Source organism: Paramormyrops kingsleyae, chromosome 25, assembly GCF_048594095.1.
Source record: "Paramormyrops kingsleyae isolate MSU_618 chromosome 25, PKINGS_0.4, whole genome shotgun sequence".
NCBI lineage: Eukaryota > Metazoa > Chordata > Actinopteri > Osteoglossiformes > Mormyridae > Paramormyrops > Paramormyrops kingsleyae.
In genome coordinates, this window is record NC_132821.1 from 27,034,243 (window position 1) to 27,062,233 (window position 27,991).

General features: G+C 45.1%; 1 protein-coding gene across 2 annotated transcripts; it reads left to right on the plus strand.

Moving 5' to 3' along the window:
* The first annotated feature begins 57 nt into the window (after window positions 1-57).
* On the plus strand, window positions 58-27,991 carry fam184b (family with sequence similarity 184 member B). Of its 2 annotated transcripts, none has more exons than XM_023799154.2 (18): window positions 58-573; window positions 7,987-8,811; window positions 11,596-11,731; window positions 13,583-13,734; window positions 14,061-14,267; window positions 15,577-15,687; window positions 16,429-16,542; window positions 17,346-17,467; window positions 17,985-18,123; window positions 19,563-19,739; window positions 21,118-21,271; window positions 22,113-22,243; window positions 22,905-23,068; window positions 23,722-23,844; window positions 24,427-24,544; window positions 25,635-25,739; window positions 26,629-26,903; window positions 27,103-27,991. In XM_023799154.2, exons 1-18 carry the CDS (start codon window positions 433-435, stop codon window positions 27,191-27,193), a joined length of 3,285 nt encoding a protein of 1,094 aa, XP_023654922.2. In that variant the 5' UTR covers window positions 58-432; the 3' UTR covers window positions 27,194-27,991. The 2 variants fall into 2 exon arrangements, with proteins under 2 accessions (XP_023654922.2, XP_023654923.2); XM_023799155.2 differs by having other exon boundaries at window positions 26,632-26,903.

A 27,991-nucleotide genomic window follows, 5' to 3' on the forward strand; every position in this document is an offset into this window, starting at 1 on the left:
AAGTATTCCCTAAGGTGGGGCTATAATACGGCAATGCTAGTTGTCATTGGTAGTGTGCAACAGCATAATCCCGTTTTCTCCGCCCTTGCTGAAAGACAGGTGGTGGGAACGAAAGCCCCTGTCTATGAAACATACTGCTTCCAAGAGCAATGTTGACAGCCGTGTGCTGCTCCTGTTTCCCCGGCGGAATGTGTTGCATCCGACCGCAGAAGGCGTCTGGCAGCTGAAATAAAACTTGGCGATTGTGGTGAAACATAGACTGGCATTATATACCATTTAAGCTCATTCGCTGCAGTGCAGATTGTGTGTGTTTTTTTCGCCGAAGAATGGGGGTCACCTTTATAACAGGGGAAAATCTAGGCGGAAATCTTTGAGTGTGCTGGAAATTTTTATTTTTATTTGCATTCAGCTGGAAGAAACTCGCCGACTGCCATGGCTTCGAGCTCCGGGAAGGCAACGCAGTCCTCTGGAGCCTGCAACGGGACTGCAGCAGACTTCCCTAACATAGAGCAGGAGCTGTATGATTATCAGATGCACACTAAAATGTGTAAGAAAATAGCACAGCTTACCAAGGTAAGGGTAAACCCTCCGTTTCGGTAGCGTTAATGCGAACGGACACACGTGAGTGTGCGTGCATGTGATTGTGGGTGGGTGGGTGAGGAAGGAAGAGGGTGTTTTGTGATTTCAATGACCAGATTTATTATAATTGCACGTCGAAACGACAAACAATTCTGCGTCTCCTTTATTAGGCTATTTCTGTTTAAGGTATCAGAGCCTCTAACAGTTGCTGAATCATCTGATCAGTTGTAGCTATCCAGAATCTCATAATTCACAAGCATGTACAGCACATGCCTTTTTGTTATCGTGACATAATCGCGAATAGTGGAAAATGCAACACTTGAAAGTTCTTGGATGCTCCATAGAAATTAATGCATCACGACGGGTGTAAATATCATCTGTGTCACGTAAAAACCTCTCGGCAGAGGTGGAATCTCAGACAATGGGAAATATTTTTACTGAATCCCATTAAAACCGGAGTACCGATCCTTTAGCATAGGACGTGTATCAAAATGCAAGTGTTGATGATTAATGTGAAGGAACTGAATGTTCTGGGGGTACGTTAACCTTAACCCAAATTTGAAAATAGCTGCGGCAATAGTTTATAGGAAGGTTTGTTTACTTTATCTCAGCAATGGTGACTTATTATTTGTCAGACTAGTTTTTAGTCTTGTTTAGGCTGTGATGTTTTCCTCAGCATTTATCCTGGCATTGCAGTTTTGGCAGAATTGTAGTGTTGTATTACCGTATTTGACAGTCCTGTAGTATTCAACAGTTTTAATAAGTTGGATTTTCATTTTATTGTCACTCTGTGACCATATCGATCCTCCCATAGCTACCGGGAAGAATGTATGACTTTTATAAACTGTTGTTCTCTGTGGATTAATACTATACACAAAGTACAAGATAAGTGTTCAAGTATCATTCTCAGTCGTCAAAACTGGTGTAAATGTTGACAGGATTAAGTAAAGCATTAAAAATGTCAAACATCATTTGGTAGTTGACTTGGCCATACAGATACAAAACCACTCAGGAACAAATCATTACAGATACTTGAGGTCAGATCAATCAATTAAAATGGGACAGAAATTTCTAATTTAAACTTTGGTACAACGATGCCAAATGAAATCAGAAAGCAGTTTGTAAAACTCACACATCATATAAATAATTTGTCACTACTTGTGATTTATAAGGAGAGTCGGATTGTGTTTTAAAACGTAGGTAACACGATCCCTTACTGCCAGTGTCATGAATAGTTGACTATATATGCAGTAATGTTTTGCAGTGTTTTTCTGTAAATGCCTGCATTTCCTTTACAGTTTACAGATGGATTTTGCCAGAGCAAAGCCCAGCTTTTTTGACAGTACTGTAACCAGGGAGATATGCCCTAATTCGAGTAGCTTTGAAGACCCCAGTGTATCGTGTCCCTCCTGGCTCATGTTGTAAAATACTGCATGCATAAATTCTGCTCTGAATCAGCCTTGGTGTTATGGTTTGCTCAGCTTTGGTTCCACCATTATTTCGTAGACAGTGGTCCACGTGGAACTTCCTGTCCTCAGGCAGTTATCTCCATGGTAGCAATTAATAGCATGCGCACTGTCAGTGAAGTGACTGACACAATAGGCACTTAACGCCGTGTTAGGTAGTATACTGAAATGTGCAAATTATATTTTACTGTGTGGCTTCAGCAGACTCTTTGGAAGAATACTGTCATCAGTTTATAGTGTTCATTCTTACAGCAGAGTGCATACTTTGGCTTTCCAATGAGAAGGGAAAAAGTCGACCCCAATCTCGCATCTTTTACTGACAGGGTATGGTGTACAGTGTGTTTCTGTGAGATTAATTCTGATTTTACTGCCTCTTAGACAGTGCACCGTATGCGACACTGCTGCCAAGATATTTGCTGAATAAAAGTACTTATTGGGGGGCAAATTCAAACACAGGTAGCGCGAGTTTCCCAGGTCTTTGTGCACAGTGTCATGCATCCTACACCAGTGCTCGAAGTTCTGCAGAATCGAACCCGTGTAACAGGTAGCATGATTTTTCTGCTTCATGTGCAATCAATGCACGTGAAAGATAAGCTTCCAATAAAAATAGAAATTTCTATGAGTCAGGATCTGTATTTATATTTATCTGAGAGGGGCAGATCAGCTGTATTTTATTACAGATTTATTAATATAGACCCGTTAGCTGTAGCTTGAGTAGCTCCATAAGAAAAACTTGAATTTCAACACGAACGTGCCGCGTCCAAGCTGCCTCTGCAGGTAAAGTGAGGATAAGACATTCTGTGCGTCTCTGCTTCGCTTCCTGTGTGCAGTTCCTTAAGCTGTGTGCTACCTGTAGCTGTCTGATACAGTTAATGGGATGGGATTGAACTCAGATTTACTATTAATTACTGAAAACGATGGGAAATTTTAGCTGAGCGCAAAAAGGAAGATTGTGATTACGTGCGGAGAGAAAGAGAGCTTCTGGCAGCTGCTGCGACCCCCCCCCCCCCCCCCCCCCAACAAGAGAAGTTTCTTTTTAAACACTCAACGGTGGCATCCTGCATGGAGCGTTACACCACTAATACCAGGGCACATCCAACCCTACCCCCCCCCCCCCCCCAAAAAAGCCATCCCACCATCCCTCACTGCACCATAAACTGCCAATCTATTTCGAGACCTCAGCGTGAGAGCAGCTGTGTCTCATGGGGGGGTCACGGAGGGACGGCCGCTTCCTATTTGAGTCTGGGGAACGTAGCTCAAGAGCAGGGAAAGCGACGGTTTCCTTTGCGTCCTCGTTTGATGAACGGAATCACGGAAGCTTCCCTGCGAAATCGCCAAGGGGCTGGAGATCCAATCGGAAGCTTCCCTGCGAAATCGCCAAGGGGCTGGAGATCCAATCGGAAGCTTCCCTGCGAAATCGCCAAGGGGCTGGAGATCCAATCCATTCTCGAATAAAAGTTAATCTGCAAACGTGCACCTTGCTTCTGGCGCGGTATTAGGTGCTCCCCGCCAGCACCCGTAAGATGTGGAATCCCATTCTGCTTTGTCATTGTCTTCCTTCTCCATTAGAGCATTGCGTAAGTTGTACCCAGTAACGCTGCCTCATTTTTCCCTGGACGTGCTCCTTCAAAGTAAACCCCAGCACGCTCGCTGAAGGTCAAGTCAGTCGGGGACCGTGTGACGCGTTCCTGACTCGTCGTGATGTTCGGAGGCCCGTAAACCCCACACTCGTATTACTGTAATAAAGATTTCACGCTTTTCTGGCTGTGATGTTAATAAGAGAGATACCCCAGCTTGGGGAGTGTTATTGATTCACAATACACCTAATTTGCAGTTGGTGCCACAAGGGAAATGAAGCAGAAATTAGAGACTGAGATAAACTGACATATGACTTGTCAATATATGGCGCAAGACATCTTTGTCAGAGGAGCAAGGTGCATGTTTTGGGGAAATACTCTGGAGAAAGGGCTACCTCAGAGTCCTAATGTTTCTGCAGCAACAAAGTCAGCCACGACACTCAGCACAGCCTCTAATCAAGACTGGAGCTTTCAGAACCATAGCCATGTACGGGAGAAGGTTTGCATACAGATCACTTGATAGATGCTGCGTGGCCGTTTGCACAAGTACATTAGAATTCTTCTTTTTGCCCCACCTTGCTCTCCATAGCTTAGGGGGGGAGGTTAAAGGCCTTGCTGAAGGGCCCAGAGAAATGTGACTGTTCTGCTGAGGCTGGGGATTGAAGCAGCACCCTTCCGATCACAGGCACATAGACTTACTGCCCACTTGCAGAACCTCAGGCAGAGGGGCTGGCGCGGCCACAAAGGGACACGCAGAAACAGAGGGTCCCACAGAGGATTGAGGACCCCTTTGTAGGCAGGACCAGGAGGCTAAATTACTGCCGGAAACCAAATGATTCATAGAACCTTTACCTGGCTGGCAGATCTGTCTCGCTCAGAGTGTCCGATTTTTAACTTCCCTTCATATTATGACAAGGCTATAAACGTTCAGAAACGTTCATATTGTATACCTTCAGGATATTTCATAAAGATTCTTCTGTAACATTTAAGGCTTTGTTTGCATACATGGAAATGTGTCGAGAAATGAGAACCGGTCCCCCAAAAACATCTTGCACTGGGGCCCATTATAAAAAGGTTTTTCCACTGGTACAGATGCTCAAGGAATGAATGATATCACCCTTTGCTACTCTAGACTGCACTTAAAATTGATTGAGGGTTGCCAGGTTCTCAAAGCATATTTTTTTCGTACAGCGCCAGTCAAGGATCTGCAAATACCTACAGAAAACCATTTGTTTCCCCACAAGATAACAGCCCTAAGCACGCCTCGAGGTTATGTAGTAAGTATTGTCTTGTGAACAAGCAAAGAGGGGGAGTGCTGTGACAGCTGACCTGGCCCCCGCAATCCCCCGACCTAAACCCCATACAGCTGGTTTGGGATGAGCTGGATTGAAGAGTAAGAGCAAGGTAGCCAACTTGTTCCCAGAAATTGTGGAAACTCCTTCAGGACTGTTGGAGAAGCATTCCAGGGGGCTACATCTGGGAGCTGGTTGAAAGAATGCCAAGAGTCTGCAATGCTGTCATTAAAGCAGAAGGCGATATGTGTTACTTCACTGTCTTGAGGCTTTTACTATGAGGTGAATAACATAGCTAAAATAGAGACATAAATGCATTAAAAACAAGTGTTTCCAGACCTTTGACTGGTACTGCACATTATTCCCTTTACATTTACATATATCTATCTATCTATCTATCTATCTATCTATCTATCTATCTATATGTCTATCTGTTTGTCTATGTATCATCTGTCTGTCTATCTGTACACCTGAACTGTGCACAGAAAACACCACAGAGACTAGCAGTAGCACTATAACTCGAGCTTGTATTTAAAAAAAAGATGGCAGTGTCACTTCAGGCATATGGAATTGGTTTGCATTTGAAAGAGACGCTGAACAAAAGTATGTAAAGTTTGCAGAAAGGCAACTGCAACTAAAAGTGTCAGCATGACAAGTTTATTCCAGCATTTGTGGCAGAAAAGCCTGATGGAATGGGAGCGATATGTGAAACTACAGGCGGAAAATTCTAGAATAAATTGAAATCGTGAGCTGTCCGTAAGTTGTTTTTTTCTCCCACGGTCAAAAGCAAGCAGTGAACTGCAGGCTCACTTGTCAACTGGAGAACCAGGAACAGCGATTTGGTGAGGACCAGTTCCGTGGAAAATAAACACTTCCAAAGAACGACTGTAGGTGAACTTTAACTCATTAAAATATAGCTCTAATAATCTCTCCAGCTGTTTCCCAGGGCTGATTCAACACTGAAATCATCGACAGTAACCAGTGCTAGAATTCCAGAAAGAAATGGTCTTAAGTCTTAAGTATGCCCTTAACCTTTGATATCAGATAGTTTACTTGCTCAGTGTTAAAAGAGGATGGGAAATCTTTTGATTTCATAATATACTGAAGGGCGTCGGTTTTACACTTTTAAATTGAATGCATTAAATTATAAATTATGCTGTGCATTTTTGATCCATTAATCTAACCATTAACATTGGATTCTGCCTAGTATGCTCAGATATATACATAAATTGAAACTATCCTTTATATAATTGATGTTAAAAAAATGGCTGTCAGTGATGGACAGGCATAACGTATCAAGTGGAGACAGTATCCAAGGCTGCGCATATTAAATGGATGTCAATTAATCCATGCTCATTTGCTAGTCATAAATATATATGGACATGAGAATGGATACTTTTTAATAAGTACTCCACTAAACAGAGATTTCCACACGGTTGTCATCCACACTCCTTTGCCCCGTTGCTTCTCTTACTGCTTCCGGAAGACAAGCAGCCGGCGGGTTGATTTGGCGACTATCCCGCGGAACACAAATAAAAGCATTAGAATGTTTAGGCTTGACAAGAGGCAGCAGCGGAGTTCTATATTAAATTACATGAACGCTGCACGGGTCTGATGCGGGATTTTAGGGCAGCATCGCACCCGGCGTGGGAATCAGAAATGCCGTCCAGCGAAATGTTTCAAAATGAATTGGCAAGCGCGGTCCTGGTGGACTGTATTTCATTTTAACCTTCAGTTCTGTATAAAAACTGATTATGGCATGGATTAGTGCAAGCTCTGGGTAATTTAATAGTTTTTTGATCAATATTCCTTTGGTTTTTATTTGCCCAGAACTGAAAAATGCATATGTGTATAAAGCTGAAATAATCAATAAAAACGGATTCAAGTAAAGTCAAAGAGAGGTAAACGCACAATAATGTAATTGGGATACCCTTTTACACAAATATATTCCATGAAATGTTTCTGAGATAAGCTTTTAATCGCTTGTGAAACTGTATTTTTTTTTTGGCCTATGAAATTTCTATTGAGGCTTGCCATTGTAAATAGATGACGTCTTGGGCGCGTTTTTTACAGAGAGAACTCGGACGGTCGTACCGAAAATCTGCCGGTCCTTTAACGTAACTCCTTACCTCCGTTTACACTTATATATCTGTATGTAAAGAATACAGTTGCAGCCACAATACATGAGTGCGATGTAAATAAAATGACTTAATTGAGGAGGAACGGAGTCGCGAACACAGGCGGGATGTCCAGACACTGTTCCTCTGGCGGGTCGCCACAGACGGCAGGGCACCGGGGCTGTAACACTATATGATGTCACTCAGCATGCTGCTAGGGATGTGACCCGCTGACATGTGCATCCTTTCTGCGGTTTCCCCCAGTGCTTCGGTCTCATTTTCCCAGGATGCATTTCACTGCATCCCATGGATGCGTCCCAGGTTTTTTTTTATATTTGAATGAAACTGGTAGCGATAAAAATGTCGATAGGACAAGTTTCTGAGAACCACTGGGTTGTTTTATAAATTTCACATAATTGTTTTTTTTTTGTTTTCCTCTTTACCAACCTTGTTATTAATTTTTAATTAAGGTAAATTAATAGCTTTAATTACTTAGTGTCCTGTTTTATATCTTGCTCACTGATAAGTTCCTGCAGGTCAGGCGTAGTCCATGGTAGTGTTTACAATTTATTTATTTGGCGGATGCTTGTATTCAGAGTGACGTACAGCCAAAAGCAAGTTCAGATAGTCTCTGCAGCTACTGGGGGCCAAGGGCCTTGCTCAAGGGCCCCACGGCAAAATCACAAAATCACTTGTACTAGAGCCGGTGACCTTCTGATCATAGGCACAGTGCCCTAACCCAGTGAGCCATACAGCACCCCCAGTGTTCTGTTGAATGTGACACCTAAAGCCAGAAGAGATGGCATTTAGCCTGGTACATAGTAGTTTTATTAATCGTACTTATCGGAATTGGAAGCAAACCCTGCCTATCTCCTTGGTCGCATGCTTTGGACGTCTCCTTGTCTGTGAATAGTGTGGTTCGGAAGGTGACACCGTGAATGTGTGTCATTTTCAGGTCATCTACTCCCTGAACACGAAGCAGGAGGAGCACGAGGCCGCCCTGCAGTCGATACGCGAGTCGCACCAGGAGGAGGTGCGCAGGATCGCCGAGGAGGCGCAGGGGAAGCTGGTGCCGAGCAAAGGCCGCCTGGAAGGGGAGATCGAGCTGCAGCGCCGCCTGCAGGTCTTGGAGGACTCGCTGGAAGTGGAAAGTCGGCTCAAAGAGGAAATCCTGGCCGATTTTGACAGCTACCGTCGGCAGGTGGAGGAGGAGGGCATGAGGGCGGAGGCGCATCACACCGAGTGCCTCGCTGCCGCCTCGAGGGAGGCCTTGGACGTCAGGGAGGAACTGGAGAGCAGACTGCAGGAAGTGACCTCCCTGAAGGAGCAGCTGGAGGAGGAGAAGGAGCATGCCTTCTCTGAGCTGGAGCTGGCCAGGCAGGAGTGCCGGGGCCTACAGGAGGAGTGCCAGGAGCTGCGGCGGAGCATCCTGGACGAGCGGGGCCGCCTGGAAGAGGCGTGCCAGACAAGTACACATGCTCTGCGTGAGGAGCTGGAGGCCCTGCGGGAGGAGAGGCGCGACCTGGAGGAGCGCTGCCGGAGGACGGTGAATGAGCTGAAGGAGGCGCAGCAAGAGGAGCAGGAGACCCTGAGGAAGACCCTGCAGCAGTCCCTGGCTGAGAAGCTGAGCCAGTGGCAGCAGAGGGAGCTGGAGCAGAGGAGCACCCTACAGGCCTCGCTGCAGCAGAAGCTGAAGAAAGCTGAGGAGGAGCTGGAGGCTAAGCAGCAGAGACTCAGCGAGAGCAGGAGGCATTGCCTGAAACTGCAGGAGAGAGCCAAGGTACTGATCTCATACCCGCCTGGTAAAACTGCAGGAGAGAGCCATGGTATCGACCTCATATCTGCCCAGTAAAACTGCAGGAGAGAGCCAAGGTACTGACCTCATAGCCGTCTGGTAAAACTGCAGGAGAGAGCCATGGTACTGATCTCATATCCACCCAGTAAAACTGCAGGAGCAAACCAGGGTACCAATCTCATATCTGCCTGGTAAAAGTACAGGAGAGAGCCAAGGTACTGACCTCATACCAGCCTGATAAAAGTACAAGAGAGAGCCAAGGTACTGACCTCATACCAGCCAGATAAAAGTACAAGAGAGAGCCAGGCTACTGACCTCATATCCACTTGGGGGTTATGAGGGGTCTTGCTCAAGGGCCCAACAGACATGTGACTATTCTACCAAACATGGGGATTGAACTGACAACCTTCTGCTCACAGGCACAGCTAACCGCTGAGCCTTATACTGGCTCCTTGTATCTTAAGTGGCACAACTGACCACAGAATGTCTGCAAAAGATGAGAAAGGAAGTTAAATGGGAGCCTGTTATTGGTAGAAAATGGGCAGAAAACCCATGAAAAAGTCAGAGCAGAAAATGAATATGATTCATATTTAGTTGGTGAGAGAGAACTCTTTGATCTTTTAGAGCAAATAGAAACAGCAGATCTTATCGCCGTTCCTCACATATATATGGCTTAATACATTCCCCTTTCATCAAGTCAGAAAAAGCTTGAACTGATATGACAATAAAGATCAAAGTCTTGGATTTCACATCTAGTGAAAGAGATTGATATGACAGATATGTGATGTAGTTTACTCATCGTGTGAAATCTGCCTTGTGGGAAACAGATATTCATTTCTGCTTTGTGGCATGACAGCCGCTCGTGTTGTACCTGCAGAGCCTGAGGACAGCCGTGAGCAGAAACGTTTTGAGGCAGCTGGTCCAGATACAATGCATAAAATACTATTTTAAAGTTGTTTGCAGCTGTACACAGTCACCCATAGACTTTCCTCCTCTTCAGTAACATCCAATCGTATTTATGTCCGAGGTTCCACAAGAACCTTAATAATATTTATTGAGACGTCCGACGCAGACGTAGTGGACGTTAGCAAATATATGTGTGCGGCATTCGGCAAGAACTGAAACACACCAAATAACCACTACAGTGGTTTAGCTAAATGTGTGTGATATTGTATCTTATGTTATACACTACATTTGATCTCTCCCCTGTAATGATCGAGTTACGATCTGACTCAGTTCCGGAACGGAACCTGAATGTTAGTTGATGGATGCCTGTAAAATACATTAAATTAAACATGGCCACCATTAGGGCAATGGGATTTAATCTGAACCTGAATCGGCGTTTGGGTGTAGGGTGTACATGTTCTCCGCTAGTTCACATGCCTGATTTCCAGGCTCTAGCTTCTCACCCGTAATATGAGGATATGTGATTCAGATGAACATGCGGCTCGAGATCGCCGCCAGCGTGTGAATGTGTGTCAGAGCTGCGCAGCCTTCCGACTCATAACCGTGACTCTAAATGCACACACAGCCATTAAAGGTGACAGATGGACTGAACACCGTTTAGCGCATTTCACTTGAACCACATTGACTTTCTTCTCACGGCTGAAGGCTGAGCAGAAGCTTCCACGGCGGTCAATGTCTGTGAACCATCTGAATAATTTCTTAATCTGGTGGTCTGCTTAGACTGACAGCATATTTCTATTTGGTTTTCATGTTGTAGGTGCTCTGTTGACCTTAGGAAGGATGGGGTAGACAGACAGAGAGACAGACAGACTGACTTTAAATCCCAAAAGCAACTGCAGGTTTATAGGAGCTGAATACTCAGACTTAGACTGTAAAAGGACATTTACACATGAATAGACAGTAACAGTAAATAATGAACAACAGTAGAAAGTAGCAGTAACATTGTGTCATGTATTTATGACAGAGTTACTTTGTATTCTATTTGCACCCCTTCTTCAAATAACAGTGTCTGTTCAGTGAGTCATTTCAGATCGTGTAGACAGAATACAATGGGATGGGGGGCGCGGTTGTAGGGCTTACCACTGCATGCACCTGAGATCAGAGCCAGTTATAGTTTTCTCATCGGTTCATGTAGTTCGTCTGTTCTTCCCTGGGTCATGCTCCTTTTTTACCGGTTACCGCGATGATAGCGGCTTTTAAACGGAATCAGCGGCGGATGACGGCAGATCGACCGCTGGCTTCTTTCCGCTCCATGCGAATGACAGGGTTGCGTCAGGATGGGTCATTAGCAGCCACAGCTGCGAAATTGCCGAGCGGATGGTGCGTGCGCGTGTGCCGTGCCGCCCGCTGACAGCTAGGATTACCATTAACAAATGTTGTTGCTTCTTTGGCGTTAAAAAAGGCTCCCGGAATACCAGTTTGCAGGGGTGGGTCTGCATGATGAGTTGTCTGACTGTTAATTGCATATCAGCATGTAGGACAGACGGCAGATGGGAACTGGTGAAATCAAACATAAACCGACGATAGGAGTGTGTACCTCTGAGTATTTTTGTTTCTACAATCAATGGCCATTAGTTGACGATTTTAATCAATAAGTATACCTTGCTTTGCAAAAAAAGTTAATACTTGCTTTGAAAAAGTAAGAGTAAGTATTCTGTTTGCTTAAGGAAAATGCATTTTTTTTTTTTTTTTTTTTTTTTAAAAAGTAAAGGATACGAAGTAGCTAATGGAAGCTGTTTGATGACTGATAAAACGAACAACATTGTTAAGCGGCCATAACGTGGTGTGACGTCCCGATGTTAGGAGTTGGAGGGCCAGCTGGAGGAGGCGCGGCACAGGGTGGCTGAGGCAGAAGGCGGAGCCAGGAAGGTGGAGGAGGAGCTGGCCGTGGCCAAGGAGAGGCTGCTCCTGCAGGAGAACGAGTTGCAGAGCAAATCAGGTGGGGGGCTTTTGTCATATTTATCTACTGTGACTAAACCATTTCATATATTAATTATTCATGATCGCTTTACACTCGCCTCTTCTCATTGGACGGTTGGGACATAATCATGTTTTGTCCAGTTGATGACAGATGAATGCAGACCGCGAAATGACAAAAAGGAACATGCATGTCTTGAAAACAATACAAAATTGACATATATATATATATGTATCCATATGTCTTAAGTTTAAAAGTTTTATTTCCTTCTCTCTATTTCAATAATGAAATGTCAGATACAGGACAGAGAGACATTTATTACTGCAGTAAAATGGTGCAGCGCATATTTATGAATTTAATCAAACGGAGTGCACTTATAAAATGAACACTTGTCTCTAAGATAGAGGATTTGTCCTGCAACTATAAACTATAGCAGTGACTGTCTGTGCGTGCAAGTATTCCAAGGTGCTGCATTTAAACTTCTTTAAGTCTTCAGTCAATGCCTTAGTTAAAAAATAATAATTTAATTACATCTTGTGGTGGCCTGAAGTACAAAAAGTACATAAAAAAATGCAAAAAAAAAGCAGAAAATGCCAAAAATGAAGAAAACACAAAACAGTAAGAAAATGTTTTCTCTCTTGTCAGTTTTCCAAAATGATTTTGCCTTTTCTCTTTGCCGTGTGTGTTTTTTTGTTGTTGGTTTGCATTTTCATAATGTTTTTATGTTTTTTTTTTTCATGCTGTGCTTTTTATTTCAGGACTGGCTGACATTTTCGTAATGGAAGGCCATGGGGACAGTATATATCAGGCTAACTAAGGGATTTCTTGTTTTTCAGCTAGTGATATTTATTCATTTATTGCTGCTGCAGATCATAGTCAAATGAAGTCAATGCCACCTACATATCCACAACTTTTGTTCCCATTTACAGTCCATATCAGTTTTTCCTGGTTCAACCACAGATCAACATCCCACAAAACCAACCAGCATGAAACTTTTCCAGAGGTGGAAGTTTCAGGTCAAGAGAGTAAAAATCCAGACCACGATTTTGTTTCAACCAACCAGTTGAGTAATCTGTATGACTGTGATTCTTCATGCTCAACTGGTTGGTTGAAACAAAATCGTGGTCTGGATTTTTACTCTCTGGACCTGGCTGAACATTTCCGCCTCATTTAACTTAAACATGCTAGCTAGCTCCAGTCAAGCCTTCCACGTATCACAACTCACAGATAACATCATACTCGCTTTGAAACTCACAGTATAGGCCAACCAACTAGCTAAATTTAGAGATTTAAGTTGTTTCACTCTTTATAAGAGTTAGGCTTACCTGTCGCTCACAACAGACAAGCTACAGTAAACTAGAGGCACCAATGTACACCCCCCCCCCCCCCCCCCCCCCAACCCAGAACACTTCTGTTGTGGCAAAGTCAATTGGCCCTGATGTATAAAACACAAAAAACAACTGAGAAAACAATTTTAGTATATTATGTATTTGGTTTGTCCTTTGTGTGTGTGTGTGTGTGTGTGTGTGTTTTAGCATGTTGTTGTGTTTTGGATTTCAGGGACTCGTATGTGACCTATATGATTGTCTGCAGAGCAGGTCTGTACACCAGTGGTGTTTACCACCATTCAAACCACACATTTGCTTGGGGCCCTTGAGGTTTGGGGCCCCCTCTTGGCCAGAAACAGTCACTACACTAAGTGACTTTTTGAGTGGGTCCCCAGAAACCGCAAAACTGCCCTGGGACTATAAGGCTGTTTCTTCCTTGAAAAAGAAAGGCGACTTTGGCACCCGTGATAGATATTTTTTTATGGGAAACCCTATTACTGGAAAGTGGTGAAGTCGACTTGATCGTAGTGGTGTTTCTGCGCAGAGGAGCTGCTGAGCCAGTGGTCGTCACAGAGCAAGACGTCCGCCGAGGCCGAGGAACTGCGGGGGCAGGTCACCCGGCTGCAGAGCCGCGTGAAGGAGCTGGAGGTGCAGAGCAGCGGGAAGACGAGCGACCATGTGCGGCAAGTCAAGCAGGTACAGGGGAGAGGGGGTCGCACGGGCGGATTTTCGCATCGGGGGCGAATCTTCGTTTTACTGGGTGGTTTGGGAAATCTCATTAATATTCATGAGAGAAGTGCTACCTGGTCGGTCAGACAGAGTTCAATCAGGTTCCTTCTCTCATGAATATTAATGAGTGTCCTCAGGCTACTCTGAGAAAAATAGGCAGCACATGTTGATGGGAGCATAGTCAACCAAGTAGCTTCTCTCATGAAAATAAATGAGTTTTCACAAACCATGTTTGTATGTGGCTGTTTGTATGTGGTTGCATGGGGCTGTAATGGCGTCCCTCCCGCCCACAGCACGCGGAGGCCCTGGTCACCCAGAGGCAGGAGCTGCAGAGGGCTCACGCCGAGGAGCTGCGGCGGCTCAGGCAGCAGACGGAGGAGGAGCGCGCCCGGCTCAGGGATCAGCTGCGGAAGGGCCTGGAGGAGGTGATGAGGAAGCACGCCGGCGAGCTGAGGACCGCGCAGGCCTCTGCCGAGGCAGAGAGGAAGAAGGCACAGAAGGTCAGCGGCCGGCGGGGTGCGAGCGGCGGGGTGGGGATAGCTGGGTCTGGGCGGCGGGGTCTGGCTGGCGCGGTGTGGACGGCAGGGGGTGGGCAGTGTGGACGGCAGGGGATGGGCAGTGTGGTCCGGGTGGCAGGATGCGAATGGCAGGGTGCTAGCAGAGGGGTGCAGGTGGGTGACGTTTCGGTGAACCCGTCGTAAATGGAAAATATCATAAGTTGAATATGAATATGACATGATTAATAAATATGTAAATTAATAATGGCTGTCACTGAATAAGTAACAATCTAAATACCAGCAATTGAAAAGTAAATAAATACAATACAAGTTAATTTGTTTAAACAGAAATAAACACACTGTACGATACGTTGTTAAACACTTTATGAGTTGTTTGCCGAATCGTGGTTGGCCGAATGCTGCCATCAGTAGAAAGTATCGTATGGGATATTACTAGTGAGGGAACAGACTACTACTGAATGTGCATCGCAGTCACATCAACAAAAAGTCGAAATAGCTTAAGTCGAAATGTCGTAAATTGAGCATCTGTACTTTACTGGGCAGAACGATACCTTACACAGTACACTTTACTTTGACATATTTCCTATTTCAGCCATTTCTTTTATTTTATTTTCATTATGTATATATTTATCCTTTATTTATCCATATTTTCTGTTTCAACCAATTCTATTTACTTCATTTTCATTCCATAAATTTGCAGTGAGGGGCGCAAAAGGGTCATGGATACCTTGGCAGATTTAAGAGCCCCAGAACTTTACAGGGCCCCTTGAATATCTAAAACTTTATGTCATATGGGGCTGGGGAACAACATGGCATTTTTTTAGGGGGCCCAGAATTTTTAGCTATGCCCCCATCTGCGGTTCCTAATTAATTGTTGGCTTTAATGTTTTGTACTGACTGGATGCCATAGATAAGAATGTGTCCTGACAAAAGTGCATAAAGCATCATGAATCTTGGTTAAATTCATTGATGGGATTCCATAAAACTTACATGATAGCATCTCCAACAGATATTAAATATTTAAAAAATTATTTGTAATATTTACCAGCTATTTTCCCTTTGTCCCTTTGTTTTTAACATGCAGTGAAATCATGTCCTGTGACCCATAGTTAGCTTAAAATTACAGTCCTGTGTGACCTCAGGACCTTATCGGACAGGCGCGGGGAGAAAAGTCAGAGCACGTCCCGAATTCCCTTTTAGTCGGATCTCATATCTGCACAACCGGTGCATCACTGCATCCCGCTCAGTTGGTCCTGTCTCCGCTGAGATGGCCGTGTCGCTGCTGTTGCAGGAGCTCCAGATGCAGACGGAGGAGTTCAGAAAGAGGCACGAGGAGGAGCGGCGAGAGCTGGAGAGGGAGAAGGAGGTCCTGTGCGCCAGGCTACAGGAGTCCGTCCGGGAGGTACGCCGTCAAATCAGCACCCTCGTTCACCAGCGTCGGTTTGCTATTTCTGGGGCCCCATTCAAAAACACACCTTTTGCCCCTCAGTGTAATAACTATTTGTGACCAATAGGGGGCGCCCAAACCTCTTAGCACCCAGAGCTCAGAGCTCTGCAGCTTCCCGTTTCTTTCTGCGGCATTTTTCCAGTCTGCGGGAATCGATATGTAGAAATCGCTTTATGGATGCATCAGAATTCGCGTCAAAGAAAGGCCTGTCGTCATGGTGACATCTGTGCATTCTGATTGGTTTTCCTTAACAGAGGATCCAATTCCATTGGAGGTGAAGGAGATGCATGTGAATATTTAGTGAGAAAGCACATTAGAAAAGAAGAGAAAAGAAAGGCAACGATGTTGGGTGATATTTGATTTCGGTTACCGCACCAACCCGGGGAGACAACAGCCCTCTTACTGAAAGCATTAGTTCAGAGACAGCTGCAATAAAAATGGCTGCAGGAGTAAATTATTAATTTGCGGAGCATAAGCGATTTCTACTGTATGGGGAGAGAGATGGGGGGTTGTGGGACACATGGGGAATTGTAATGCAAGTATAATGAAGTGAATGGGCTTCCTGATTTTGCGGGGGGGGGTGTGTCTGCACCAGCACTGACTGCATGATGATGGGGCCACAGATGATCGGGGGTCTGACTGGGGGAGGCGGCATGACAGTGAAGCAGGGGAATATAACGCGGCGTCCCCTTTTAGATTTCCCGTCTGGAGGCTATGATCCAGCAGGCCGCAAGCACTGTGCCTCAGGCGGAGCTGGCGCCCCCTAGTGAGGAACTGGAGCAGGCGCAGCGGACGGCGGCGCAGATGAAGGTATCTGCCACGCTCACTCACGCATGCACACACACACACACGCACACTCCTCAGCTGCAATGCAGAGGGGAGCCCCACTGCTGCATCAGGGCTGCTGATGTCAGCTTATACACCAGTAACGAGCCTTGGGGGGGCAGAATGGCCTAGGCGTGCCCCTCCCCCCCCCCCACTCCACCCCCAACCCCGTGCACTGACACAAGACTGCAGGTTTTTTCCTTCCTTCTGCACTCCCGAAGGAGCTGGCCACCATGCACTGCAGCGGAGAAAGCAGGACAGATCTCGCCATGGTGTTCTTACTCCCAGTGCATTCGGTGGCTCTGTTCTGTTGGTTAAATAAGGGAAACAGGGAGAGCACCATCCATCCATCTAGTCAGGATCTCAGAGGGCCTGTATGTTTGCTTCTGTCAGCATGTCAAAATGTGGGAGCAGCGTGATGCAACCAGGATGTTAATAATCTGGAAGCGTATCACTAGGGGCGGGGCCACAGAAACACTATCCCCATCTTAAAGCTGATTGGCTCCCAGAATGCCCCCACCCCTGTCATTTACCAATTCTAAGCATATCATTGGCTAATGATAAGTTGGCCCCTCTATATGAATTATGGCCTCCCCACCTTAACAAATCTTGGAATCGCCACTTTTGTGTCATTTGTCATTCTAAGGCACCTGGCAAGTGCAGAATTCCCATTTCGACTTCCCTTAACCGTCAAGCTCATTGCCAGTGAATTGCATGTATGTGTCGAGGCTTGGTGATTAAACAGACGCCGGGGACCAGTCCTAATCACATCTCAGCGTTCCTGCTAGGAAGACCTCGAGTCGCAGACTGAAAAGCACCAGGCGGAGATCTCGGCGCTCCGGATGGAGATGGAGACCCTGGAAGAGCGGATTTCAGAGCAGGCCGCGAGGAACCAAGAAGAAAAAATAAGGTGGGTGAAGCAGATCAGTGAAAATCAGCCAAATAGGCCTGATTGAGAAGTACAATGAGGAGTGAGGTATAGCATTATTATAACATTATTGTTACATTATAACATCTGTATAAACGGCAAGGTGACGATGAAGGAGCCGTCCAGAAGGGTATCTGTAGTTCTGGTCTCCTCCTGGTGGTACTTTTGATTCTCAGGCGCCGCAGTCTTTAGGAAGAAGCAATTCTGTGGAAACCTAAAGTGCTGCTGGAAAAATGGGCTCGTGGGAGTTTGACTTATGGAAAAATGTTCTGAGGGAAGAAGGAAAAATGATTGGTTGAGATAACCAATCAGCTTGTGGAGGAGGTGGGTTCAAATAACCAGAGAGGAGGCAGACCAAGAAATCTGATTGGTTGGTCCCGCCTCCTGCAGTTGCTTGGGCCCACCTCCTCTACAGTTTGATTGGTTATCTCTATCAACCAATCATTTTTCCTGCTGCCCTCGGGACATTTTTCGCCACCACCTTTTGCTCTGTTCTCAGGGCAGCATGTGAGAGCCTGAGGAAGGAGCTGACAGAACAGCACCTCCTGACCCTCAGCCACCTCCAGAGGGAGAAGGAGGCGGAGGAGCAGCGGATAAACGAGAGCTGGTGGAAGAAAGTGCAGGATCTGCAGTCCCAGGTTCCTACTACAGCAACAGAATCACTCCGTTTAAGCAGGATAGCGACCAGGCCTGAGGCTATGGCTGCACCACGTCACACGCATCCCCCGCAGTCTGGAGCTTGCTGCGCGCCTATTGGCAGCCCCTACTAACAAATCAAACGTCTCTCCCTCTCTTTCACTTTAACTCATAATATATTCGGTTATTCAGGTCAAATACTGTAAGTTGCGGTTTAAGAAAACCACTTACAGAGCGTCTCGCCAGTGTGGCTCCAGCAGAATAATGATTAATTTTACAGCAAATAATACTGAAGTGTTTGCCGTATACATAAAAGGAGACACAAATAAAAAATGAGAGTTAAAGAGCAGATCTTAAACTCCCGTAAGAGCATCTCCAACACAGTTTAGTGTATAGACCACTGGGTCCATTTTTATTTGGTCAGGTGCTGAATACGGCACTGAATTACTGCACGACGAACCACCTCAGGGATGGGGACCTGAGTGCAGCCATGCGGTGGGTGATACCTCAGCACCACACTAGTCCGAATGGAACAGTGTGAGTCAATCTTGCCACCAACCGCCAAATGTTCCCTGTAAGTTGGAGGACCTGCTTATAGGGCTGGATGTAGATTAACATCATACCCAGGAGGAAGCAGCTGCAGGTCAAGGGCCCAACAGAGTAGGATCACTCCTGGCATTCATGGGATTCAAACCAGTGACCTTCCAATTGCTGGCACACATCCCTAACCACCACTCCACAGGAACCCCACAGGACAGGGGCCCCGTAAAGGGAGGGGGGGGGGGGGGGGGGGTGTTAGGATGATTCCAAGGGCCCCCAAGTGACGGGGGCCTTAATAAATTTGGAAGATGAATGAGGGGCCCAGTATGTTATGCTTTCATGGGGGCTGCAAAATCTGTAGCAGCAGACCTTCTGTATGGTTAAAGAAAACTGTGAAAATGTTTTCAAATTTCAGACTTTTAACAGAGCATGAAGGCATCGTTCTACCATTACTGCATTATTTTCTGTGAAATACATTTGGTTCAAAAGTTTAAAAAATTGGGTCGTGACTTAATGACCAAGGAAAAATGTGGGTCCTGAATCTAAACCAGGTGATCTCCTGGGCTGGGGAGGTGCCTGGGATGGGACAGGGTGATTTCTTACCGCAGGGGAGAGCATGAAAGCAATTGATCGGCCTCCACCGCAAATGCTAATTCAGTCGCTTCCCTCTCCCCTTGCGGTGGCAGATGAAGGCCCCAGTTTCTGACTTCCCCCATAACCATAATCCACTTCTGCTGTTCATTCAAAGTATCACCCCTGAACATTAGACCATCCTTAGTACTTTTCCTGTCCAGAATGCAACAGGCAAAATAATCTCGCTGTGAGAGGCTTTAGAAAACATCGGCGGGCTCCTGTATCTATTGAGTTGTTTTTATTCATTTGTGTTTTTTTTTTTTTTAAGTTAGAGGAGGCGAAGAATGCTCTGAGTACCGAGATCAGAGACGAAGAAGATCTGCATCCTGGCAACGACCAGGACATCCTGAAACAGAGATGCCAAGAGAACGTGAAGCTGAACTATAGCTTGAAGGTGCCAGGGCTTCAGGAGAAAGGCCTGCTAGCAGAACAGCCCGACATGAAGGTAGAACGAGTCTCAAACTCCCACCACGTCCGTCTGAAGCATTGCTTCATCTGCAATAAAATGCCTCATGCAATACTGATGAGGATTTCACCCATTCTGTGTCACCTTTTGCCATATTTAGGTATCTCCCGTCTGTGAAATTATATGTGACCATTATATACACCAGGACTGTTCAACTCACGGTCCTCGAGGTCCGAGCCCTGCTGGTTTTCCAGCCTTCCTTTACCTGTGAGCCAGGTGTGAAGCCTCTGACCAATCAGAATCAGTAATTATTAAACTAACTACCTGGGAGAACTGAAAACACGGCCTGGATTTGGAATCGACAGCCAGATTTGAAGTGCCCTGATATCTACCATAATATTCACTTATTATTTTGTTCCAATGTGCCAATTATCCATCAGACGTTGTACTGTCATACATTTATTAACACTGATCACTCACACCCAATACAATATTTGCATCCAGTGCATTAACGGCTTCTTCGATTTGGGGGGGGGGGGATGTATTTTATGTGATGGATGATAGGGTAGCTCACTGTGTTGTGCTGTGGTGTCACATCATGAGTGTTGTGGGTTCAAATCCCACTTCTGCTCTGCACGTATGAAGCTCACACGCACTTACCATTATGTCACGTGGGATTTCTTGGGGTACACCGCTTTCCTACATCGGCGTTGCTCGTAGGTTGTGAGTACACGCATGTTTGTGGCCTGCGATAGGCTGCCATCCCATCCAGTGTGTACCCAGCGTTGCCAACTATGGTCAGCTGGCTGGCATGAGACTTTCTACCTGAGACAAGTCTGCACACGCATTTACATGTATGTAACAGTTGTAATACCTTGTAAAGAGTATGTACGGTTCTCAAACTACCCGAACTCTATCGATGTAGCTAATTCTAGGTTTATAATTGAATAATATAGATTTGCCGTAAGTTTTCTTGCGTGCGAGTCTGGAAGCGTGGGTGGGCACACCAGATGCATGAGAGTTGGCAAACCTGGTGTCACCACAACCTTGTGCCCGTTGCTAGAAGAGGCTTCAGTGACCCAGACCAGGATCGGAGCTAGAATCGGAACGGATGTTTGGAATTTATGTGGCGACGGCTACAATGGATGCCTTGTTGCTTAATCGGTTTCAAAGGCCGTGAGTGCTTTCATCCACCCGGTTCTTCTTTTTTCACACAAGCCATCGTGCAGCTAAAATTACCTCCCTCACCCCACCAGCGGTGTCTATGAGGTGTGCAAACTGGTCCAAGGTCACTGGTGACAGTAATTGCTGGTGTGGGCGGAGCATCGGGGACTGCATGCGTGCGAGTGTGTGTGTGTGTGTGTGTGTGTGTGTGTGTGGGGAGACGGTGACTCTGCGTCTCCCCGTTATGACGCAGGAGCTAGAGGAAGCTTTCCGGCGGCGACACGAGGAGGCGCTCCGGGCGGAGAGGCACAGCCACCAGATGGCACTGCGGGCCCTGGAGGAGCGGGCGCAGGCGGAGGCGCAGGCGGAGCGGCTGAGGCAGCAGACGCAGCAGAAGCTGCTCCTCGGTAACTGGACCCGTGCCACGTCATTCGGGGCATCAGATGGCGCGGAAATGTGACCGAGGCGCAAAGTGTCGTCCGCGGCGTTTCGGCGAGGCGGCAGAAATATCACCAGCGTCATCGTCACCAGGCTGGTTCATGCATCATCTGTCTGGAGTCTAGTAATGAGTGGCGCTTAATGTTTTATCAATTAGGAATATTTTTCAAACTTAAAGAGTAAAAAAAATAAATAAGTTTGAGTAAATTAATTTTTATATAGCGCCTTTCACAACAGAGTCACCCCAAGGTGCTTTACATGGGGTTGTGGTACATTACAACATCATGATAACAGAATAAAACAAAAACGGGGGAATGGGAGGACAAAGAAATAAAAGAAAGACAGACGGATGACATCGGAGGAGAGGAACCAAAAACTCCCAAATATGGAGCTATAAAAACCTCTGGGGGTCTGAGGTCAAATGGCTGCCAAGCCCCCCTGCATCAGTCTATCTACCCTTTTTCTCTTTATTTAAGCACAGATCCTGTTTTAACACAAACATCTTTCAACTTCCATTTAGGCAGGTTTTTGTAGGATTCAGTGCACACCTACAATTCTCAAGGTCTTCTATTTTTAAATATACCTGGCAGCTGTTTTATTACTAAAACACAGATTGTGTTACTATTAAATAAAGTCATTAAAAGCCCAGGCTGACGGAAACACAGCCCCCTGTGGTCGTTAAGGTTCTAATTTTTACAACCCAGATTTAATGTGATCTGGGCACTACATTTCCCAGTGGACTTTGCTGCATGATTTGCCTTCCATTGGATGCCATCGGCGCTAATGCTCCGTGGTTCGCTGCTGCCGCAGACAGACAAAAAGCGGAGCTGACGCAACAGCACGCAGACTGGAGCAAGCAGGTCACGCAGAGGCATATGCAACAGATGGAGGACCTACAGGCAGAGCTGCGCACGCACACAGAGCTGGTGGCACTGCAGCAGGTGAGCGGGGCTGGGTCTACTCAGGTATACTTTTATTGGTTATTGCTTTTATTTGAATACTTTCTATTGGCTGCTTTATTATGTGTCACCTCTTATGCTACAGTTGTAGGGTAGAGGACAGGTGCATGGGAGACAATAGGACAATCATAGCATCTATGGGTGATTTTGGGGGGCTAGACCCCTGTGGCACCAACACTGAGTATCAGAGCGTACATGAACACAGGTGTGGCTGCTCCAACTAGCTTTGAGTATCAGGATATGAGTTTCTGAGCATTAGAGTATGAGTATCTGAGTATCACAGTATGGCTCTGAGTATCAGAGCGTATCTGAACACAGGTGTGGCTGCTCCAACCTGCTCTGAGTATCAGTATTTGAGTATCAGAGCTCTGGGTATCAGAGTAGGAGTATCTGAGTATAGGAGTGTACCTGAACTTAGGTGTGGCTGCTCCAACCTGCTCTGAGTATCAGTATTTGAGTATCAGAGCTCTGGGTATCAGAGTAGGAGTATCTGAGTTTAGGAGTGTACCTGAACTCAGGTGTGGCTGCTCCAACCTGCTCTGAGTATCAGTATTTGAGTATCAGAGCTCTGGGTATCAGAGTAGGAGTATCTGAGTATAGGAGTGTACCTGAACTCAGGTGTGGCTCCTCCATCCCGCCTCAGGACTTCAAGCAGCAGAACCAGGTGCAGGCCTTCGAGAGGCAGCTTGACGAGTGCCACAGCGAGGTCCTGGGCCTAAAGCGGGAGAACGGCGAGCTGAAGGAGCAGCTGACCTCCCTGACACAGGAGCTGTGCCAGATTCAGGGCATGGATCAGCACCAGAGGAGGTCTGCCGATTAGCCTTGCTGGTTACGTAAAAGCCATCCATTTTTTTCTCTCTCTCCCTCAGTTCCCAGCTATGACAGCCAAAGAAAACTGCCTGTTTCAGCTCTTTTGTTCACCATGTGTGGCTCAGCAGGCTAGAATGCCGTGTCTGTAATCAGAAGGTCGTCAGTTCAAATCCAAGGGTCAGCAGACTGATTTCACCATTGGGCACTTGGGCAAGGCCTTTAACCCCAGCCACCCCAGGGACTGTCTAACCCTATTTCTCAAAAAAAAGAAGCTTATTTGGGATCAGTGCATCTGCCAAATAATGTGTAATGCTGCAGCAATGTGGAACTTTACCTGGGCACAGAAAAACCGAAAAACCCTGGTATATGTCACCCACAGTCTCAAGCAGTTCATTTAATGAGATATATTAACCAACAAACAAAACACACTAAAGATGGCTGAAGCCCATTAAATGAAGGAAGCGGAATGCCCATCACGTCAAACAAGCTTCAGAACACTAGCGTCGAGACCCTCATGTTAGTTGTTGCAGCTAGTTCTCCATAACTATGGCTCATTTTGGGACAGGTCTGCCAGTCAGTTGGTAGTAGGTCTTCACAGTAAGGCACACAGAAGTAGTTTATCCAAGACTAACCCTTGGTCTGTCTCTCAGGTCCCGTGATGAGGAGATGGACTGTCTGAAGAGAGAGCACCGGAAAGCGATTCAGTCCATCATGGCGGACTTCAGCAGTGCTCAAACACGGCTACAAGCGAGAATCGTCACCTTGGAAACAGAGTAACAACAACAACAAATTTATTTTTGTATAGTGCATTATCACAACATTACATTGTCCCAAAGCTCTTTACAGCATCCCCACCCAAAGCCCCCAGTGAGTAAGCCATAGGCGACAGTGGCAAGGAAAAACTCCCTAGAAGGAAGAAACCTTGGGAGGGACCAGACTCAAAGGGGGAGCCCATCCTCCAGGGGCCGGCAGGGAGAGTCAAATACAGTTAAATCTGAAACACAAAAGGGGAGCAGGGGGGAGATGACAAGCCGGTGCCACCGCTCCCTCCAATCGCCAGGCAGCCAGAAGGCAGGGAGCGTTTCATACAAGGAAGATGACACAGGCAGAACGGCTAGCTGGATGCACGGATGCACCACATTTTTTATATACATTCCACTAACTAAAACATCACTATCTTTTCCATGACATGCCAACACCTCATGCTATAAATATTTCAGCCTTCTCCCATCTTTGAGTTTTGCATAAACAAGTAGAAACATTTTCTTCTGAAGCCTTGTGTACTACATTTCATTTTGTATTGCGGGGATTTTTATAATTACAAAATATTTGGATTCCTGTTTGTTTTCGTAAAGATTACGGGAAAAGGATGAGAAATCAAAAGGGCGTGAATCCCGAACTGAAGATCTGCACGTAATTGGAAAACTACATGAAAGACTCAATGAACGAGAACAAGTAATTAAACGACTCCTTGTAAGTATTTCCCCACATACCATTTAGCCATTTCTATTGATGTTTGTCGTGGGCTATTCAAATATGTGAAAACCCCAGTACTTATCAAATAATCACTAATAACAAATTTGGGGCTCTGAGGCTGGCAAAATAATTAGATTGTAGTAAATCATTTTATGAAAGTTTGTCGAAGTACAAGAAAGATATTGCCTAGTGTTGAGCTACACAGGGTAGCTGGCTAGGGCCCCTACTGTCAATGGTAAAGAACTACAGTCTTTAAATGAATCTTACCAACAGTGGTGGAATGTAACAAAGTATTTGTACTTCGTTACTGTACTTAAGTACATTTTTACGTATCTGTACTTTACTTAAATAAAAATAATAATGCATACTTTTTATTTTACTCCATTACATTTTGCGGAAATTATCTGTACTTTCTACTCCACTACATTTCTACAATTTATGCCGTTAGTCGTTACATTTTATGAACACAATTTCCTCAAAATCTTGCATGAAGTCAGTATATCTACTATTCTTTTACAAAATGGCACACCCCAGATGTTGAGACAAACCATTGTGTGAGTACTTTTACTTAAAAAATACTTTAAAGTAAATTTAAAAGTAAGTACTTAGTACTTTCACTTAAGTAAGATTGTTGATGTAGCACTTCTACTTTTACTTGAGTACATATTTTGCAGGATATTTGTACTTTTACTTAAGTACTAAGCTTCAGTACTTCCTGCACCACTGCTTACCGAGGCATCGTTCATGGTGTTTCAAACAGCAGCAGTGTAATCTGCCTTAGTGTTAGTTACGGGTCACTGCCGCAGCCCCGGATAAGCAGGCGGACGTTTACATTTACAGCATTTAGCAGACGCTCTGTTCCAGAGCGACTCACAACCAGTGCTTTGTAGTCCATGACTGTTCTTCCATCTATAATCTAGACCTAAAATCAACAACTGTCAACAAGATCAAGTTAGCGCCAAGTATGTTTTATATTTAAAAACCTTGTTAGGAAAAAGCAGTGGAGAGTAAGGGGGAATTAGTCTCCTACGTACTCTTATGTTAAGATAAGATGGGATTTAACACTAAATTCTGGTTATGTTCTCAGGAAGAGAGACATCAGCTACAGCAACATCTCCACGTGCCCAGTGACAACGCGGCCAAGGCCTATGAGACCAGGCCTCAGCCGGGGAGCTTGACCCCCACATTGAGGGTAATGAGAAACTTAGTACCTATACTTAGAAACAGCTCATTCCCAACTCTGGTAAAGAATGAGCAAAATTCATAGTTGTTCAAATGTACACTATGGTAACTTTATGCATAAGCACAGATGCAAACCTGTTTAATTCTGCAGTTTGCAGTATTGTCATTCAAAAAACAGGTGGTCGTTTAAATAATTTCCCTGGACCTCACCTGTCAGAATTAATACAGATGCTCCTCTACTTTTGAACTTTCAACTTACGAATTTTCAGACATACGAACAAAGAGGACTGCAAGTCCAAATTGTGTTCATTGGGCTCCCATTTCCTGTCCGCAACATGAAATATTGTTCTTTGCGCCAATTCTGCCTAATATGACTTCTGGCTGCTACTCGCACCGTGCAGCAGCGTACCGTGCGTACTCCCAGCATCCTACTTCTTTGTACTTGCGTATCGGTAAGACGTGCTCTCTTGAGATCAAAGTTTACTTCGTTTTTATTGCGAAATATTCTGTGCATCCATTATCCATTTTTGTTTTATGTATCATTAGTAATGTGTTTTAAGACAAGAATGTATTGACTTTATATCATACTTACCGAGTACCCTTAAAATGATGTTGAATAACGACTTACGAACATTTCAAGTTACAAACGGCCGTTAGAAACGTAACTCCTTCGTACGTAGAGGAGCGTCTGTATTCTACTTTTAAGCTATTACATATTCAATATGGCCTGGATAACTTTCACATTTCTAACGTTTAACCTGCAGTGTTCTAGTTTAAAGTAGTATTAGTTACATTTGAAAAGCAAAATATAAGCGACTTGGCTTTCTGTTTAATGCTATGTGGTTAATGGGTAGATTATTCCTATAATGATACAAAGTTACTTTCCATTATTGGGGAAGAAGAAAAATATGGAGGAGAAGCCACCTCGAGTCACCAGCGTCCCAAACCTCACCTTATACGAGAAAGGCTTCCTGATACCAGACTCTGTGCCAGGGGCTCCCTGCCACCAGACTGTGAAGTCCCCTAGTTTCGAGTACAGCCGAAATGTGTCCCGAACTGGTACCCCCACTGGCTGTGCCACCCTCATCCCGGAACTCAGACAGGGGGCGAGATACAGCAGATCGCCCTCGGAGGAGCCACAGCAAGCCCTTGAAAGCTACAGTCAGCCTCCCAGGTCAGTTAATAGTGTGAATGCACAAGTACTGGAGCTTCTGTTGCAATTCCAAACTGTCTGCACATTCAGATTTCTCTGAAAATATTTCCCCTATATCTGTTCCAAATTCGGCTGGCAGTGTAAGTTTTGCATATTAACCACTGATATTGTCACGATTAAGTTGTCGGGAATCCAATGAACGCTTCATACTGTCTTTTAGGAATCCGTGCGAACAGAGACTGCTGGAGTCCGGACCCGATGCACAGGACCCCCAGAGACAGGAGTGGTTCACCAAATACTTCTCCTTTTGAACAGAAGTCACTGGGAAGCATCCATTTCAAAAGCAGTAAAGCGAAACGCTACACCAACGCTCTTTTCCAATTTTGTGTCAAGCAACAATGTACCTAAGCTGGATTTCTCTGTTTTTCCATTACATACAGGAAGCTATAGTTGGCCGCAGACAGAATGGCAACATGGCTAGCTTAGCGAAAAGGTTACTTCCTGCAGCATTAAATAATCAAATAAAACGGCAATATATAAGAAATCTTAAACATCTTATGTGCAAGCCAATAGTCCAGCCAAATAGAAACTATTATTGGTTTTTTTTGGTCTTTCAATTTTGCAACAGCTACCTATAGGGGTTTGAACTATCAAGGGCTAAAGACCACTAACAAGAAACATTTTCTTGCAAAACTCTCTTCAAACTGAATTGAGAAAACAACCAAAACCAAATGAGCTCCACTGAGAAATGTTGGGATTTATATGCTCTTAAAATTTCCCTTTTCAGTATATCTGAAAAAAAAAGACCATTTCAAAGAGGAGTTTTTGATTAGCAACATAAAACCTCTCTTTTATATAACTTTCCATGACAGTATTTCAGCAGAGAATTCAGATAGTCTTTTGAATGTAACTGGTTGAAAGCGAGGTTGAAAATGTCACAGACTGGCAATGGTAATGGAAACAAACACTTTTCTGTTCATCTCTGTATAACTCAAAACTGTACAAAAAATTGGAGTGATCTTCCAGAAACTGCTTTGAATGGCTGTGACTATAGGCCCATTCAATACACATCAGCAATTAATATACAAATAAATGAATATTTTCTCTAA